The sequence below is a fragment of the Sardina pilchardus genome, chromosome 3 (assembly GCF_963854185.1).
Source record: "Sardina pilchardus chromosome 3, fSarPil1.1, whole genome shotgun sequence".
Lineage (NCBI taxonomy): Eukaryota > Metazoa > Chordata > Actinopteri > Clupeiformes > Clupeidae > Sardina > Sardina pilchardus.
The window spans coordinates 4,229,118-4,246,617 of record NC_084996.1 but is presented as its reverse complement, the minus strand read 5'-3'; the positions used below and the strand labels follow the sequence as shown (position 1 = coordinate 4,246,617).

The following is a 17,500-nucleotide window of genomic DNA, read 5'->3' as shown; positions in this document are numbered from 1 at the left end:
TGTGTGCCCTTTGTGTCAATTCAATTACCAGCAGACTCCAGCTGGAACTTTTGGAAGAGTACAATATTGCTCCTAGGAGAAAACGGAAAGGCTTAAATTGTTTTCATCTTATCATTCAAATTAGAGGGGGGAAACGGGCAAATATCTGCCAAAAGAATATTGGCAGAATATGTCGGCTCTAAAAAGAACTCAAAATGACTCATGCTCACGTTGATTCACCAACAAGTCGCAGATACAAAAAGGTGAACTGTGCTTCAGTCCTGAAGCATGATATGACCTGTTTCTGCGCTAAAACGCTCAGCTGTTCGTATTTTTCCTCCTGTAACTTACACTTCATAACAACCAGCATATTTATCCTTGCCCCGGTCAAGCAATTTAAGGAAGTCACGAGTTGGAATGTGAGACTAAATTGGAAGGGAACTCGCGAGGCTTCTTTGTCTTTCCTGTTTCGGAAGGGACAGGAGGTGCAGGGGAAGTTTATTTAGCTCATGAGTTTAAGATGGAACTCCCCAGGCCAAACAAACACCATCCCCTGGTTTGTGCAAGCTTTCTCCCCCACTACCTTATTCACACAGCTGGCCTGTGTGTGTGTGTGCGTGCGTACATTCAGTGTTCTATATGCACTTCTATGTCTATGTGTGCTTGGCATGACTGTGATATGTTGGGTTGTATGTGTTTATGGTTTGTGTTCGTCTCTTTATACTACAACTGCATATGCTTATGTGTTTTTATGTATGTGTGTGCTTGACCGTGATATGTGAGAGTGTACAGTATATCACTACTGTATAAGGATGTGTGTGTGTGTGTGTGTATGTGTGTGCTTGACTGTTATGTGATGGTGTGTATGAGTACTATATGAGGGTGTGTGTGTGTGTTGTTCTCACATGTCCACCCAGCCGTGCTCTCCGATGATGTTGATGGCCTTGAGGTGTTCCCCAGCGCTCAGGTACATGTCGGCGGCGGCCCGCGGCTCCTTGCTGCTGCGCGCCCAGTCCGCCTGCTTACTCATCAGCACACGCGTGTCCTTAGGGTCCGCCGAGCACAGGTAGTCCTGCACACATACACACGCGTGGAGAGAGAGACACACACACACACATACACACGCGTGGAGAGAGAGACACACACACACACACACGGGGAGACACACGTACACACACACACACACACACACACACACACACGGGGAGACACACGTACACACACACATACACACACACACACACACACACACACACACACACACACACACACACACATTCACACACAGGGACACACACACACACGGACGGACACACACACACACACACACACACACACACACACACTAATTTAGACTTAACCAAAATTATGCATTTAGAAATGCAGTGTGAAACTGAAGTGTACTGCCATCAGACATTAAAAAACACAAAACATTTCATTGTATTAGCCACATTGTGTATAAACAGCAGAGCAGTGTTTAATACCAATAAAAAAAAAAACATGTTTTAACCGTAGTGCCCGATAGCCTAATGAATTAGAATCAGATTGTGCTTCAAACCTTGTTAAATAGTCTGTAAATGATGGATAAACCTCCTTAACATCACATATGTAACACACAGACACATCCAACAAGAACACCAGATCACTTTTTAGGTCAGCAAAATATAAAACTCTGCAACGAGCATATAAAACGGAGAACCACAGCCCATGGGAGCCGTGTGGTGGCCTGACTGCCAAGCAGCTGGTGGAAGCAGAAGGGAATGAATGAATGGGTCCGAATGGGAGATGAGTTACTGAGGGAGAGCGCGGCGTTCGCCAAGGAAGGGATGCACGGCACGCACGCAGTCCCACGAACCAGACGTTCAGACCAGACCAGAGTCGAGACCGCCGCACGCAATACGTAAACAATACGTTCTCGTTTTCTCCCTCTTGCTGTTCTCTCTAACACACAAATAATCAACCAGAATATGGACAGACAAGAAACACAATGACATATAAACATACAAGGCAAGCACACACAGAAATAAACACACATATGCATACACACACACACACACACACACACACACACATATCAAAGACTTAACATAAACACGTTCAAGACACACATTCTCACACACAGACTAAACTTGCACTGACCCGTAAAGGAACTTCAACTTTAACCCTTGTGTTATAGTAACCCAGTCACACATTGTATATGTGTGTGTGTTTGTGTGTGTGTGGGAGGGTTCTCTTCTCCTCTCATTAACTCTCTAACACACACACACACACACACACACACACACACACACACACACACACACACACACACACACACACACACACACACACACACACACACACACACACACACACACACACACACACACACACACACACACACACACACACACACACACACACACACACACACACACACACACACACACACACACACAGCTAGTATCGCCTCAAGAGCTCATAAGTCTTCAAACAAGCTAAACAATAGAGGGAAAATACCAGTAGCTCACACAGTATGTGTCTGAGTAGGCGTGTGTGTCGAACGTGTGTGTTTGTGTTTGTGTGCGTACATACAAGATGCTCAGCGCTCGTTTACAGAATGCGAACCTCATCTACTTCCATTAACACGAGTCTGAGGGCGTTGGAGATATCAAAGCGCACTAATCGTGCCGCGCAGCACAAATCAAGCCCCCCTCTTAGCGCTGAAAGACAGCCTGATTGCTCTCTTCTGGAGGGGCCCGCGGGCATCAGCACGCAGCCCGAGATGGTCCCGCTCGAGTGAGCACAACAGTGGGAGAGGAGCGAGTAAACAGACTTCGAGGAGGGAGCACATCTGATGGAATTACGGGGAGATTAACCTCGAACCGCCAGCACACACACTGACACACACACATACTGTACAGTACACACACACACACACACACGCTGGCCACCTCAGCAGCCCCAGGGTGGACACAAGGAGGAGTGGTGTGGACCTCGGCCGTCCACAAGTCGTCTGCGTAGCGCTAGACACCGACCATTTCTCAATGAACACCTGAGATTTTTTTCTTTTTTTTTTTGCGAACGTGTTGGTTGGAGGGTCAGTGGAGTTGTGAGTGTGTTGGCTGTGGCGTTCATCAGCTGTGTTCGCATTGCCCACTGAGTCAGAAATGCAGACAGCTCCAATTACTGGTGCCCTCAAACATAAACCACATCCCTGGTGTAAACATGTGGTTATTCCGTGCACATGTTGATGTGTAGTGCGTGTGTGTGTGTGTACGTGTGTGTGTGTGTGTGTGTGTGTGTGTGTGTGTGTGTGTGTGTGTGTGTGTGTGTGTGTGTGTGTCTGTGAATGTGTATGAGTGTGTGTGTGTGTGTGTGTGCGCGAGAGAGAGAGTGAGTGAGTTGAGTGAGTGCTTATGTTTGTGTGTGTCTGTGTCTGTGTCTGTGTCTGTGTCTGTGTCTGTGTCTGTGTCTGTGTCTGTGTCTGTGTCTGTGTCTGTGTCTGTGTCTGTGTCTGTGTCTGTGTGTTGTGTGTGTGTGTGTGTGTGTGTGAGTGAGTGAGTTGAGTGAGTGTTTTATGTGTGTGTGTGTGTGTGTGTGTGTGTGACACACCTTGGCGTACTCGAACATGCGCAGGTCCGTGTACATGCTGAGCGCTCTGTTGTCATAGCCACATCGCCGGTAAAGCTTGGCAGCTTCGTGAAACTTCCCCTGGTAAGCAAACACATCGGCCAGAAACAGCTCACTGTTGCTCTCTCCTCTCTTCTTCCGCTCCTGGACATATACACACACACACACACACACACACACACACACACACACACGAACACACACACACGCACAATGAAACAATATACACATTGTGTTAATGGCATTTCCATTTTACCACATACTTATGCACTCACACAAATTAACACACACACGCACGCACACACAAACATTCCTTTCCACTGCCAACTGCTGTACCAAAACATCAATGTTAACATTCAATGATCCATTCTTTCCACACAAAACCTTGAGGCATCAAAAAAAATTTTTGCTCAAACAAATCCCCTTTTCCTGTGCAAGGTTTATTGCCAAAAGCAAGGGCAGAGTTATCGTCAGAAACACACAGGCACAAGCACTCATTCACTTTCAGATCAGTCACACATCCATGCCTTTTACACACACACACACACACACACAAACACACACACTCTCTCTTCCTGTCTATGTCGGGCTCTCTCCATCGTCCGTTCGACACAATACACACTGTGATCACACGCACAATCATCTCATACAAAAGGCCATCAAAGTCTACTCGATAAAATCTGCGACCATTCTGGACTCGGCACACTTGTGACTGTGTTTGTGGTCGAGTCTAAATGCTGAATGTGGATATGTGTGTTAAGGGGCTATGAAAGGGCCTCATGCAAGCTCAAGCAGAGGCTCATATTTCTCCTTCCAGACTGACATCATCAGCTGGCACAGCCCACAAACAGGAAGTGGAGAACTGTCTGTTTCTCTAGAACTGGGATCGTGGACGATAACGCAGGCTTGGTCATTTTTTTTACACAACGAACAAGCTTGCTATGCCAAGGACTCAAAGTGTGACTTGATGTTAAGATGTATGTACTGTATGTTATGAATTGTGACAAGATGTTTTATGTTTTTATCCTACTCATCCTAGAGGAGAGTTTGTCTCTGGTAGGGGTCATTTGTTGTGTCCTGAGCTCACCTCAATGCTGCTGATGAGCTCCAGGTAGCGCAGGTCCCTCACCCTGATGAAGGCCTGAGGAGGAAGACAGGAAATAGAACAGCAGGAGAGAGAGAGCGCTTCAAATTAAAAGTCAAGTCACACTGGTGTCACACTGGTGTCATTGTGTGACTTCTCCCTCTCACAAACGCACACACACACACACACACACAGACACAGACACAGACACAGACACAGACACAGACACAGACACAGACACAGACACAGACACAGACACACACACACAACACACACACACACACACACACACACACACACACACACACACACACACACACACACACACACACACACACACACACACACACACACACACACACACACACACACACACACACACACACACACACAGACACACACACACACACACCCCTACCTTCTTAGCGGTGTCAAAATCCAGGCCTTCCAGGGCCTCGGTGGCCAGATCTCGCCAGTCACTGTCGGTCACACCCAGGCAGGCGATCTGATAGGCCTCCTTAAACATGCGCCTCTCCAAGTACTGGTACATGGGAGCCGACTGTTCAGAGAGAGAGAAGGGGTCGAGGACAGGGAGCAAGAGAGAGAAGGGGTCGAGGACAGGGAGCAAGGCAATCAGTCACTGCTGTCAGCCCAGCTGAGGGACTATATCATACCTGTCAAGCACCCTGAGTAGAAGATGGAGCAGCATATAGTAGGAGATGCAAACCAATCATATAGACACACACGCACACACACACACACACACACACGTACACACACGCATACACACGCACACACACACACACGCATACACACGCACACACATACACACACACACACGCACACACACGCACACACACGCGCACACACGCGCACACACGCGTGCTCGCACACACACACACACACACGCGCGCACACACGCGTGTGCGCACACACACACGCGCACACACACGTGCACACATGCATGCACACTTGCAACACTCACAACACACAAACCACACACACCACACACACAAACACACACACACACACACGCACACAACCACACACACACGCACACAACCACACACACACCTGGGGTACTTCCACCGCTGCCATGGAGTAGACGTGTAAGCAGAAGATCTTGGAGCCGTTGTAGCCCACCACAAAGCCCTGCAGCTTCTGCTGGTGCACGGGGAAGTTACTGGCCTTGATGTTCAGGTAGCCGTTCCCCGAGAAACACAGCATGTCCTCACACTGGGTGTTCCAGGCCACGCTGTTCGCATTGGGCTCCTGCGCATGAGAAAGAACAGAGAAAGAGAGAGAGAGAGAGAGAGAGAGAGAGAGAGAGAGAGAGAGAGAGAGAGAACAAGAAAAGGATCATGTGACAATACTGTATGTGAACGAGTGAGACGCCTGCCATGTTCCATCAACTCCCACGGAGTGGAACATTTGCTAACTGCCCCGAATATGATCTGAATATGATGAATGTGAAAAGTCGAACACAATTCCCAAACAAAGTTACCGGCAGCAGGCCTGCTGACAGCACACAGCATCACAAGCACAATGACCAGTTTGACAACATGAATATTTGACAACATCCAGCTGCATGGGAACTCACGAGGGACCGCCCCCCTCATAGATTATTCAGATGCCAGCTGATTAATGATCCAAATCGTGCATGCAATAAGGAGCCATTTCTCATCTTAAGAAAACTATTTCTTAAAAATGAAGAATTTTTTATTTTTTTTTGCATTTGAACACAAAATAGTTTTCCTGTTGACATGTGATGACCAACAGCAGCTGAGCAGCAGCAGAGTGACCTGCCTCCTGTCCCCCTCTACAGTCATTTCCTGTGTATTAGGTGCAAAATGTGCATAAGCCGCAGGACAGTGCTTTATGCAAGTTAAAAGAAACAAAGCCACATTAACACCATATTAACTGCCCTTGTGTATTAACCTCATTACTGAAAAAAAATTGCAAAATCAATGTATAAACCGTGGCTAAAAGTATGAGACTGTGATGTTAACATCAAATGCTGCTATCTTCTATGGAAAGGAATGACATGTGTGAAGAAGAATATCCTTTATAGGACAATAAAGACTCTATCTATCTATCTAGTTGGGAAATGACGGTAATCCTCCGTTGTGTGAGGCCCTGACCTGGAAGAGCAGCTCTTTGGTGTGGATGTCGTAGACCAGGCAGGTGTTGTGCTCGTCCACCACGGCCAGCTTGCTGCGCGAGGCGCTCATGTCCAGGCAGCGCACCGACGTGCTCTGCTTCAGCAGCGTGATGGCGAACGGGTTGTCCACGAAGATCTTCAAGATCTGCACATGCAGCAGCAGCCACACACACACACACACACACACACACACACACACACACACAAAAAAGGCAGCAGCGTTAGCGAGTACTCTGGAAGTAGGGCGACCGCGTTTGCGGTGGAGATAGAACTGCTCTCTCCCGCTGTCACACTCCCCGTGACTAATTTCATCTGGCCGTGTGTATCTGGTACAGTGTGCGTGTCTGTGTGTCTGTGTGTGTGTGTGTGTGTGTGTGTGTGTGTGTGTGTGTGTGTGTGTGTGTGTGTGAAATGTGCATTCCCAAGTGATGAACCAACAATGAGATCATGAAATCGTAATTAGCACAGTGATAGATTTATGTTGCTGCGAAATAGATTCATTCAAGATGCCTTGTGACTATACTATAGGTGAGCTTTACTGTAAGCAGATGCTGGTCAGTGATCCATAATGCTTAGAGAAAAGATGTGTGTGTGGAGTTTAAGTTCACATCAGCGGGCATTTTCTGACCAACAGAGAGCTGGCTCTTGAAGCGGTTCTGTACAGAATTCTTTGAACCTCGGCGCTATCTTTTGAATCAGCTTGCATATCCACCAGTTTTGAACAGAACCAAGAATGCGTCATCAACAGAGTGTTCCATGTGTAACTGAACTGTAAAAACGTCGGTTCAGAGGACAAACAAAAGTTTTCTTTGGTACCAGCTCCATATCAACATTTCAGGTTCCGAACCGACTTACATTTGGTTGAAATGCTCGGAACCGAGTCAACCTCTGGAGCGTGAATCAGAACGGAGCCGGTTCTCTGTTCTCTGGTGGCGAAGCTCTAAACACAGGGCGGGACTCACCGAACCGTTCTTCAGGCCCACTAAGAGCCCCTCCCTCCCCGGCGGGCCGCCAATCACTTTGATGTAGCGAATCAGAGACTCCATCAGCCACTCCCTCTCTTTCACATTGGTGAAGGACAGACACTGAAGCCTCTTCTCCTACGTCGACACCATGACAACACAAAACAACACACACACACACACACACACCCATTAGTGTCACACACTTCACGTCACTCTCTAGATTAGCACATACAGGCCTGATTGGAGCTGACAGTGGGGGGTGAGGCACAGTTCAGCAGTAATGTGAGGAAAGGTGATTTGTGGTTAGATGCTAGAGCCTGCTCAGAATCATGTTTGTGCTATCGCGGAGCATTCAGCAGTCGCTGACCACAAAAACGCCTTAAGCGAAATCTCTTCTCCTCTCCTCTCCTCTCCTCAAGCTAGCAAGCAATCATTACATTAGAACACACATACACACACACATGGACACATACACGCACACATACTGTACACACACATACAGTACATACACGCGCACACACACACACACACACACACACACACACACACACACACACACACGCACACACACACAGCATGGTGCGAGCTGATGGGAACCAGGCGGGACAGACCGTAGCTTGTGGAGGAAACACAAAACATCTGCCACTCAGGATAGAGATTTATAGAGAGCTCAGCGCAGTGCTAAACATGTTTTAAGGAAATCCACACTTACACAAAGGCACACCATCTAAAGCTGTCTATCCGAAAAACCACAGATGAGTGTGTCTCTGTCCCTCTCTCTCTGTGTGTGTGTAGGTGTGTGTGTGTGTGTGTACATACAGTCTAACGTGAAAATCTGGACCATGGCTTGGTAAGCTTCCCATAACATTCTCTGGCATTAGCCGTGATTTGAATGGATCGTCATATAGATTTCTTGGGAGACACGGCGAGCCAAAGGGCGAAAGGATAAGCTGAAAGACAGACGGCACACCAAGCACTGCCCACTCCTGGCCAGTCCTGCCACCATTGTGGCTCTGGCCGAGGGGGGCGCTGTGCCCGGCAAGGGTGGTCAGGCCTGGTCAGTGCTGGTCAGTGCTGGTCAGTGCTGGTCAGTGCTGGTCAGGGCGGGGGGTCTGACCTGGCAGAGGATGATGTGGCGAGAGCACACCACCAGCAGGTTGCACTCGAAGCGGCGGCTGATCTTCTCCTTGACGCGGTAGTGCATGTCCGACGAGTCGTCCGTGTAGCACTCGTAGATCAGGATCTTCTCCGGCAGCTGGATGGCCAGTCGGTTCCTGTAGATGGCGATCTTCTTCACCAGCTCTCGGCATTTTATCCTCACTGGTAAAGAGGGAGAGAGAGAGAGAGAGAGAGAGAGAGAGAGAGATAGGGAGAGTAAGAGAGAAACAGAAACAGAGAGATGGAGAGAGAGAGGGAGGGAGAGTGGAGAGGGAGAAAGAAACAGAGAGCAAGGGAGAGAAAGAGAGAAAGGAGCGGGAGAGATAAACAGAGAGAGAGAAAGGAGGGGGAGAGGGAAACAGAGAAAAAGAGAGAGAGAGAGAGAGAGAGAGAGAGAGAGCATTAGATCTGATGTCCACTGTCAGGCCAGAGAGTAGAGTGTGCGCAGGGTGGCCTGGCGGGTCAGTCTCTACCTTTCTGCTCGGTGATGAGGTGCTGGACGATGACGTCGGTCATGCTGTCCCTGTAGGCGTAGCGGTCCTTGTAGAGGCCGTGGACGGTGCTGAAGATCAGCTGGAAGAAGGCGATGGTGCCGTCCTGACAGCCCACCACCTGCCCACGCAAACAGCATCAACACAACACCAACACCAACACCGCCCATCACCCACGATGACCGTACTGAGCTCAAACAGCAACAGGCACTCCCCCCACTGATCGCCGCCGATCCAAACTCTCAAAAGTTACAAAATATAACAAAAATATAAATTCATTTATGTACTGTATCATTTGGATGTTGCAAGATAACACTCTGTCAACACGCTGTCCTCCGCGGTCTGCACGTTCAGACTCAAGCAGGGGCGAGTCTCTCACATCGAGCATCTCTTGTTTCACACGCTCGCTCTCTCTCTCTCCCTCTCTCATCTCTCTCTCTCTCTCTCTCTCTCTCTCTCTCTCTCTCTCTCTCTCTCTCTCTCTCTCTCTCTCTCATCTTAATCTCCTCTCCTATTGCCTTCACTTCACAGCTTGCCACCCCATATTCAGCACTGATTTTGCAACAGTGCAAAAAGTCTCACCCCCGACATGCTTCTTCTAAATTACCCAGGAATCCCTGACATGTCTGCTGCTATATATAGGAGCCAGGCATCTGGACTCTACGCGGCGTTCATGGATCAGACGGGAGGTGTAAATAACGTGACAACTGAGGTGTGAGACCACTACTTAAAAAAGCCAACCTTATGGTACAAACACACAAAGACAGGCACGTGAGTGTGTGAGGCCTCAGTGAATAAATAATCAATCCCAATCTGGTTTTGTTAATCAGCCCCGAGTCACACCCGAAGGCAGGCAGACAGGCAGGCAGCCTGGGTTCGGGTCGGTGCTGGGTGTGTGTGTGTGTGTGTGTGTGTGTGGACGCACCACGTAGTTGGAGTCGGGTTTGACGCGGCAGGTCCACACCCAGGAGTTCTGCTCGCTGATGGGGCCCAGGCGCACGCCGTCCTTGGTGTAGAGCGAGGCCTGCTTGTCGGAGCCCCCCATCACGATGTACTCGCCCTTGGAGAAGTAGCTGACGCAGCAGGGGTCATAGTTCAGGAGCCGGTCCTTCCCTATCTGCAGGCAGAGACAGAGAGAGAGAGAGAGAGAGAGAGAGAGAATGAAAGAAAGAAAGAAACAGAGAGAGAGAGAGAATGAGAGAGAAAGAAAGAAAGAGACAGAGAGAAAGAGAGAGTATGAGAGAAAGAGAGCAGACAGAGAGGGCGAGTTGAGTTGCGCAAACTGTGGGAAGAAGAGCATCCAGGCGAGCCCCGGACCCAGGGCCCATTACAGCACAGGGAGGGGGAGCACAGAGGCCAGCAGAGGGCAGGAGAGTCAGGGAGCCGCGCTTCAGAGCCGAGGCCAGCGGCAGCAACACAGAGAGATGGGCGAGGGGAGGACACAGGGCTCTGGGTCCTGTCTGAAGACAAGCCCTCCTCACATCAAAGCCGTAAAGCATCCATTTAGCTGTCCCTGGAGGGCCGGGCCAGAAGACAGAGAGGTGAAAAAATAAGAGAGGAGATCATTCCCTCTAAATGGGTTCCATTGTGCAGACACTCGAGGTCTGTTTGCACAAGTCTTATGCTGGAGCTGGCCACTGCTGCATCTGTTTCTCCTCAGTAGGAGCACCGCTATGGCTGACAGTACCCCCCCCACCCCGAAATACAACCACTTCGGACAACAATCCCTTTTTCCCTTTTTTTTTTTTTTTTTTTCACAGACACTATTCATAGAGCGCTAATGAAAACCGTCTGGAGTGTGAGGAGAGGCAGAGGGGAGGGGAGAGGGGTGCTGGGACGCAGGGAGCACAGGGCCTAGGCTTTCCACGGAATCCTAATGAGCTGCATATTTACCCATGTAATTACTACATCTCCCATGAATCCCTGGGGGGGGAGAGACAGCGAGAGAGAGAGAGAGGGAGCTCGGCACAAGCTCCACACCAGCAGTAAGTCTAACCAGCAGGGATTTCTGAAATGTCTGACGTGGTTTTCGCAGCCCCTTGCTACCCCTAGCCCCTTCCTTCTCCCGTTCTTTTCCCTGTAACGATGTATTTTGTGTTTTTATGCCGTTGCTATGACAACAACATGGGTCAACGATGATCAGGGTGAACGCGAAACAGAATTCCGAGCTCCATATTCATCTGTAAGTTGAACCTGTAATCTCCATCTCATAAAGGGAAGTCCATTAATCAACAGCTTAAGAGTTTCCATTTGATCATAATTGAGAGCTTTAAATGGTCAACATCATCGGCAATATCAGAACTGAGAAGAGCACTTATTTCAAATACCCAGCATGCAACATGCAGTATGAACAGTCATGGAGATGTGGATGTAGCCAACACTGACCTGCTTGCCACTGAGCTGGTAGAAGGAGAGCCTCTGGCCCCAGTCAGCCACTGCCAAAATATCGTTGTGTTCATCCCTATGGCAATTACATACAGACATCTCTTAGGCACTTTGCAATATATTCAATGAGCATGTCTGTAAACAGGATTATACGCATACACATAACACCCATTACAACATTCTTGGTCTGCATAGTTCCTCTGGTCAATGATAACATCAAGATCGCTTCCAGGGAATGAGATCAGCTACTAAGCAGCTAAATGAATGAATACATTATTACATTGTTACGGATACAGTATAGCAAAATCTGCCTGAGGACAATGTATAGTTTGCTGGACTACATGTGAGGCTTGGCAATCTCATTCATGTGAAACACCCCCACCATTTAGGCAAATAAGGCAAGTTAGTCATTTTCAAGTTGAGGTAAATGACCCCTTTATGCTCGGGGGACACATTCTGGTTCATTAGGATTACGCATTTGGAGAAAAGACACAAATCATATCCAATAAGCAGGGGCAAGGAGGGAACAAAAGATGTCCAGCCAATCAGGAAAAGGTTCTTGCTGTCAATCATACACCCTGGTCAACCCAAAATAAATGTAAATGTTTGGGGGCAAACACAGAAGGACAGGAGTGTGTCTGTTTGTTTTTTGAATTTCAAAACAGCAAACTTCTACTAAAAGCGCTGACACCAACATTAATGTAGCTTTGATCTGGTGTAACGTGACTGTGGGCAATGCAAGAGGTGCAAAAGAAGTAAGACAGTATCTTCAGTATCTAACAGCATCTTCTAAAGTCTTCCTATTGGGCTAAACTGCAGTCTAATCTAAGTATCAGGAAATGCCCTGTCATCAAAGTCATAAAAATCGAATGATCAAATTATATTTAAATTTCAATTCTAAATAACCAACTTTATAACCCAATCCCCAAACCCAATGGATTAAAAGTAAATGCTAATTTTAAACACATCTGTGGTGGAGTACAGTAGTTGTGTCATTCACAGGGTGCTGTGGAGCTCACGGTGTGTCTACTGTACCTGAACGGCTCACAGCTGTCCACCTCTGGCAGCAGCTGCTCCTCGTCTGCCTCCTGCCCTGCTCTCTCTGCCTGGCCCTCCTCTGCCACACTGCCTGTCTCCCTGCGGCTCTCTGGCCTGTCCAGCAGGAGGCCCAGGGCCTCCAGCTCCTCGTCCGACAGGCAGCTGCCCTCCTCTACAGTCTCCTGGTCCGGCTCGTACGAGAAGTTCGTGAGGGCCATCCACATCCGCCAGTCACTGCCAGGGGACCCAGCTAACAACTACTCTCTGCCCTAATCTTGGCTCCATCATCAATCATCACTCATCACATCAATCTTCATGTACTTAACGCCACTTACCAACACCTGTAGCTTAGATCTTCATGTGGGAGGTATTTGTATCATGGCTGCAGCTCAAGGGCTCTATCTGTGATGAAACAGCTCCCCCTGCTGGCTATTAGCACACACTGGTCTAGCTATCACCAGTGATTGGCTGTGTTGTTTTTGGCATTTCCTGCAGTCTGCCCCCGCCATTCCCATGAGCTGAACTTACTATCCCCTCTCCTTGACTCTCCCCCTCATACTCTAGGGACCTACCACTGTCATGGCGAGACTATTTCAGATGTACAATAACATGACCACTCAGTCTACAGCTTGTGTGTGTGTGAATGTGTTTACACTAACAGAGTGATACAACTGGATTGGGTTACGGTGACCACGGTACAGAGGAGTGGCTGTGTGTGTGTGTGTGTGTGTGTGTGTGTGTGTGTGTGTGTGTGTGTTCGACTGTAGAGGAATGTGGTGTCCTACTTTGAGGGGTTCCAGGCTATGGACCAGATAGGAGAGGAGGATCCGCCCGGCCGCTCGATCTTCACCTTCTCCTCTCCGTTCTTGTTGCGGATGCTCACAACGCCATTCATCATGCCCAGAGCCAGGTACTGGCCATCATTCGTCCAGCTGTATTACACACACACACACACACACACGCACACACACACATGCAGGTGCACACATACACAACAATATATAATTGAGAAATTGCCCCTCGGGGATAAATAAAGTTTTTTTTTGATTGAATATGTCAGTCATTTTCAATTTGTCATAAAAATATTTATCTCTGTCAAAGTAAGTAACTTTGCATATTTTTACTATGTAAAACTGTAATAAAAGATAATTTAACACTGTAGTCTCTGATTTTACTCTAGACCAAAGGAGATGGATGGGTACGGGTATGTAAATGTGATTAATTCGATTAACTATTTAAAAAGCTTGTATGCTACACCCTGCTCCTATTGGACATGATCTGACTTCAGCATTTTGTATCAAGAAAGCACAGTCTGGAGACAACTCAAATGAACTGTGACAAAAAAATCGACCAAAACTGGCTTCCCCTCCTTGAAAGCTTACAAAATAAGGCCTGTTACATTGAACTGCAGGGTTATTTCCCAGGATGATGCTCTTACACAACATGACAACTCACCCACAGCATGTGATTTTGCTGCTGACTTTATGTTTGTTTACTGACTTTTGCTCTGGAGACCACAGACCTGCAGGAAACAGAACAACTTTAGAATCCAAAAGAAAAGAATTCAGGAGGGGAAAAAACACAATCCCAGATCCTGTTTTATAAAGTGTGCTCCCCACACTCCTATTCCTACCAATGTATACTTTGAGGAAAAGATTAAATTGGCATAAAGGTATACAATGTTTGCAAACATCAGATTTACACATTATCACAAACATAACTTTTCATAATGGGCGGTGGTAGAGTAGTGGTTAAGGCTAGCTTGCAGTAGCCAGAAAAGTTGTGGGTTCAAATCCCGGTTTTCACCGTTGTGCCCTTGAGCAAGGCACTCAACCCCAAGTTGCCCTGTGGACAGTGGCCCTTTTAATATAACTGATATGTAAGTCACTTTGGATTAAAAAAAAAAAGTATCTGCTGAACGAATAAATGTCAATGTAAATAACAGACATGCAACAGAATAAAAAATAATTCCATTATCATTAAAACTGTACACCATTAAAATATGTCCAACATGAAGGATGATTTCTGGATGTGACTTGGCTGTCAGGTGGTTAACCTCCTATTAAAAGAGAGGCTTTGTGAGTACACTGACTGCTCCGCTTACCAAAATCGCCTGAGGAACAGGAGGCCAACTGATGAGTAACGGGGTTGTACGAGACACACTGAATGGAGTCATTGTGTCTGGGAGATATAAAGTAAAACAAAGAAAGAGGCAAAACAAGATGTTGACACCTGTCATTATTCTTCAAACTACGTTCTAAAATATACACTTGGGCAAGTCATTCATTTTCATTTGCTTTAAAAGCCACTAAAAGCACCAGCAACAGACTAATTACATATTTTAAACAAAATAGCCAAAGAAGAAAACCCTAAAGGCTATACCGTCCACTATGAAAACAACTGTTTTTCAAAATCAACATGACAGATTAAAGGAGAAATAGAATATGTGCAAGATGGTGGGTAGATTTCACTGATCAGGTGCAGCAGCCTTACGTATATTTAAGAATTCCCTCAAGTTTTGATGTCCAGATGATGATGCTCTTGTCCGCAGAACCTGACGCAAACCGCTTTCCTACATTTTAACAGAAAGTCATCAGAAGAAGCAGAGAGTTAGAAGAGGGAGAGTAAAGAGTAAGAGCAATTGAGTTTTACTGCCAGCTATCTTTACTTGCAGTGTCACATAGGCCTACATACCATCTTTAGCATAGGCCACACAGTAGACAGTGTCCTTGTGTCCTTTTAGAGGCTGTATCAAGGTCCCATCTGATGTGTCATACACCTGGAACACAACACAACTGTTACTAAGAACGTGCAGAAGTAAATAAAGTAGGTGAGTATGACTATCCACTTGTCAGTAATGTCATTAGCAATTTTGAATAATGAGCATCACTAACCAGCACCCTGTTTCCTGCAGCTACAATGAGCTGAGAGCCATCCGGTTTGAAGGCTATATCATAAATACTGCAGTAGAGGGAAATGTGTAGTTACAGCACAACAATCAAGTCTCAAGTGCACAGTTGTATTGTAATTTGTTGCAATACAGCAATTACAAGACAGTACTACTGTAGCATCTAACGTTGATGTTAAATTAACAAAATATATTACATAACAAAATAAAACATAAGTTACGTTCAATTGTTTTGTTTTGTGTTGTTCAAAACTGTAAACCGGATGATGAGACTATATTCCAGCCAACATTCTCAAAATGTAAGCTACCCTACCAGTAAGTTGGCACTGACAACGTTAGCAAACAGTGGTCACCATCTATTTGTAACGCCAGCTACACAATTCAAGTAAGTATCATATATTCTAATTCTAGTAAGACATTAAAATAAGATTCAGGTATAGAGACAGATTTGGCAAGAATCAAATTCATGTGCATGTCAAAATATCTGGTTTCCCATCCCATTTATATGCTATGCTACTAAGATAGCTTTTCAATGGGCAAATCTTCTAATAGTTTACATAGTAACCGCCGTTGCTATCCACCTCTCACGTTAGCTTAATGTTAGCTACAAAACATTTCATACGAGTAAAAGAAATACAGTGGTTCATACCATTGCTCAACCTTGTCACGGTCGTGCACTTTATCGATCCAGGTTGGGACGGCTCTCATGGTCTTAATTCAAATGACTTTGTAAGAAAAAAAGCTCTCCAGTATAGATTATCTGTAGCTCTTCTTCTGATGCAAAAAGTGGCTGTGCTAACTAGCTAGCCAAGTGGCTTGTTTACATGACAGCGAAGCGAGCATGCGCGCCTACAGTAGTGGCCCATGCGCAGGAAGTAGAACGGAAATCGTCTGCGTTTGTTTATGATGCCTCTCTAGTATTTTCCTTCCAGTAAACTTTGGCGATATTTTAAGTCACAAATGATTGCTATGATGACCATGCTGAGTTAGTCATGAAATTACACGCGAAGTAGTAGGAAGTGATGATGGCTAAAGCCGAAGTCAAAACCGCTGATATCAGTCTACCTGTGGGTTGGACCCGAGAAGTGAGACAACGGAAAGCGGGGAAAACTGCTGGGAAAACAGATATCTACATCATTAGGTACAGATTATGGATAGTCTTGGTGCAGTTCAGTGTACAAGTGAGAGTCATATGCATTTATTTTCATGAAGATGTGACGTCCTGCTTTAATCTAGCATTATGTATCTGTTACATATGGAGTAATAAGGCGTCTCGTCTGCACTAGTAGACTACAATACAGTCAGTGAATGTATTGATAGACTGTTTTGGCCAGGTGATTTGGACATTATTATGTAAAATCAACCTCGACTTTGTAGTCCACAGGGAAAGCTCTTTAGGTCCAGAGCATCTCTGCAAGAGTACCTGCTGTCACAGGAGGACAGTGGGCTTCTGCCACTGAGTGACATAAGTTTTGCAGTACCTGTGACTGATGGGAAACCAGCATCATCAGGAAGACCAAGGGAGAACCAAACCAGAAAACGGCGAAGTCGTGAACTGGTCAGTGATGCCTCACAGTATTTCTCTTCTGAGCGGAATGATTCAGCAACACTAGAGACCCCAGAGGCCAACGCAGAGGAGAAATGCACAGAAGTGGTGGAGAGGAGGCTCAACATCAGCGTGAATGGGAGGGATACATGTCATGATGACAACTCAGAAAA

At 46.7% G+C, this 17,500-nt stretch overlaps 1 protein-coding gene across 2 annotated transcripts in view; it reads right to left on the bottom strand.

Moving 5' to 3' along the window:
* The window catches only part of ift122 (intraflagellar transport 122 homolog (Chlamydomonas)), a 33,862-nt gene extending 17,283 nt beyond the window's left edge, over positions 1-16,579 (bottom strand). Inside the window, exons 1-19 of one of the 2 annotated variants that reach the window (XM_062531422.1) lie at positions 16,431-16,579; positions 15,768-15,834; positions 15,568-15,652; positions 15,367-15,445; positions 14,978-15,054; positions 14,329-14,395; positions 13,659-13,805; positions 12,871-13,107; positions 11,836-11,911; positions 10,376-10,567; positions 9,433-9,571; positions 8,919-9,121; positions 7,799-7,936; positions 6,817-6,981; positions 5,750-5,947; positions 5,094-5,234; positions 4,679-4,732; positions 3,574-3,735; positions 885-1,051 (exon numbers count right to left, since the gene is read on the bottom strand). In XM_062531422.1, coding sequence (XP_062387406.1) covers positions 885-1,051; positions 3,574-3,735; positions 4,679-4,732; positions 5,094-5,234; positions 5,750-5,947; positions 6,817-6,981; positions 7,799-7,936; positions 8,919-9,121; positions 9,433-9,571; positions 10,376-10,567; positions 11,836-11,911; positions 12,871-13,107; positions 13,659-13,805; positions 14,329-14,395; positions 14,978-15,054; positions 15,367-15,445; positions 15,568-15,652; positions 15,768-15,834; positions 16,431-16,489 — 2,453 coding nt within the window. In that variant the 5' untranslated portion in view covers positions 16,490-16,579. The remainder of the gene's footprint in view (positions 1-884; positions 1,052-3,573; positions 3,736-4,678; positions 4,733-5,093; positions 5,235-5,749; positions 5,948-6,816; positions 6,982-7,798; positions 7,937-8,918; positions 9,122-9,432; positions 9,572-10,375; positions 10,568-11,835; positions 11,912-12,870; positions 13,108-13,658; positions 13,806-14,328; positions 14,396-14,977; positions 15,055-15,366; positions 15,446-15,567; positions 15,653-15,767; positions 15,835-16,430) is intronic. The other variant, XM_062531423.1, reaches the window with a different exon arrangement.
* Between the last annotated feature and the right edge of the window lie 921 nt (positions 16,580-17,500).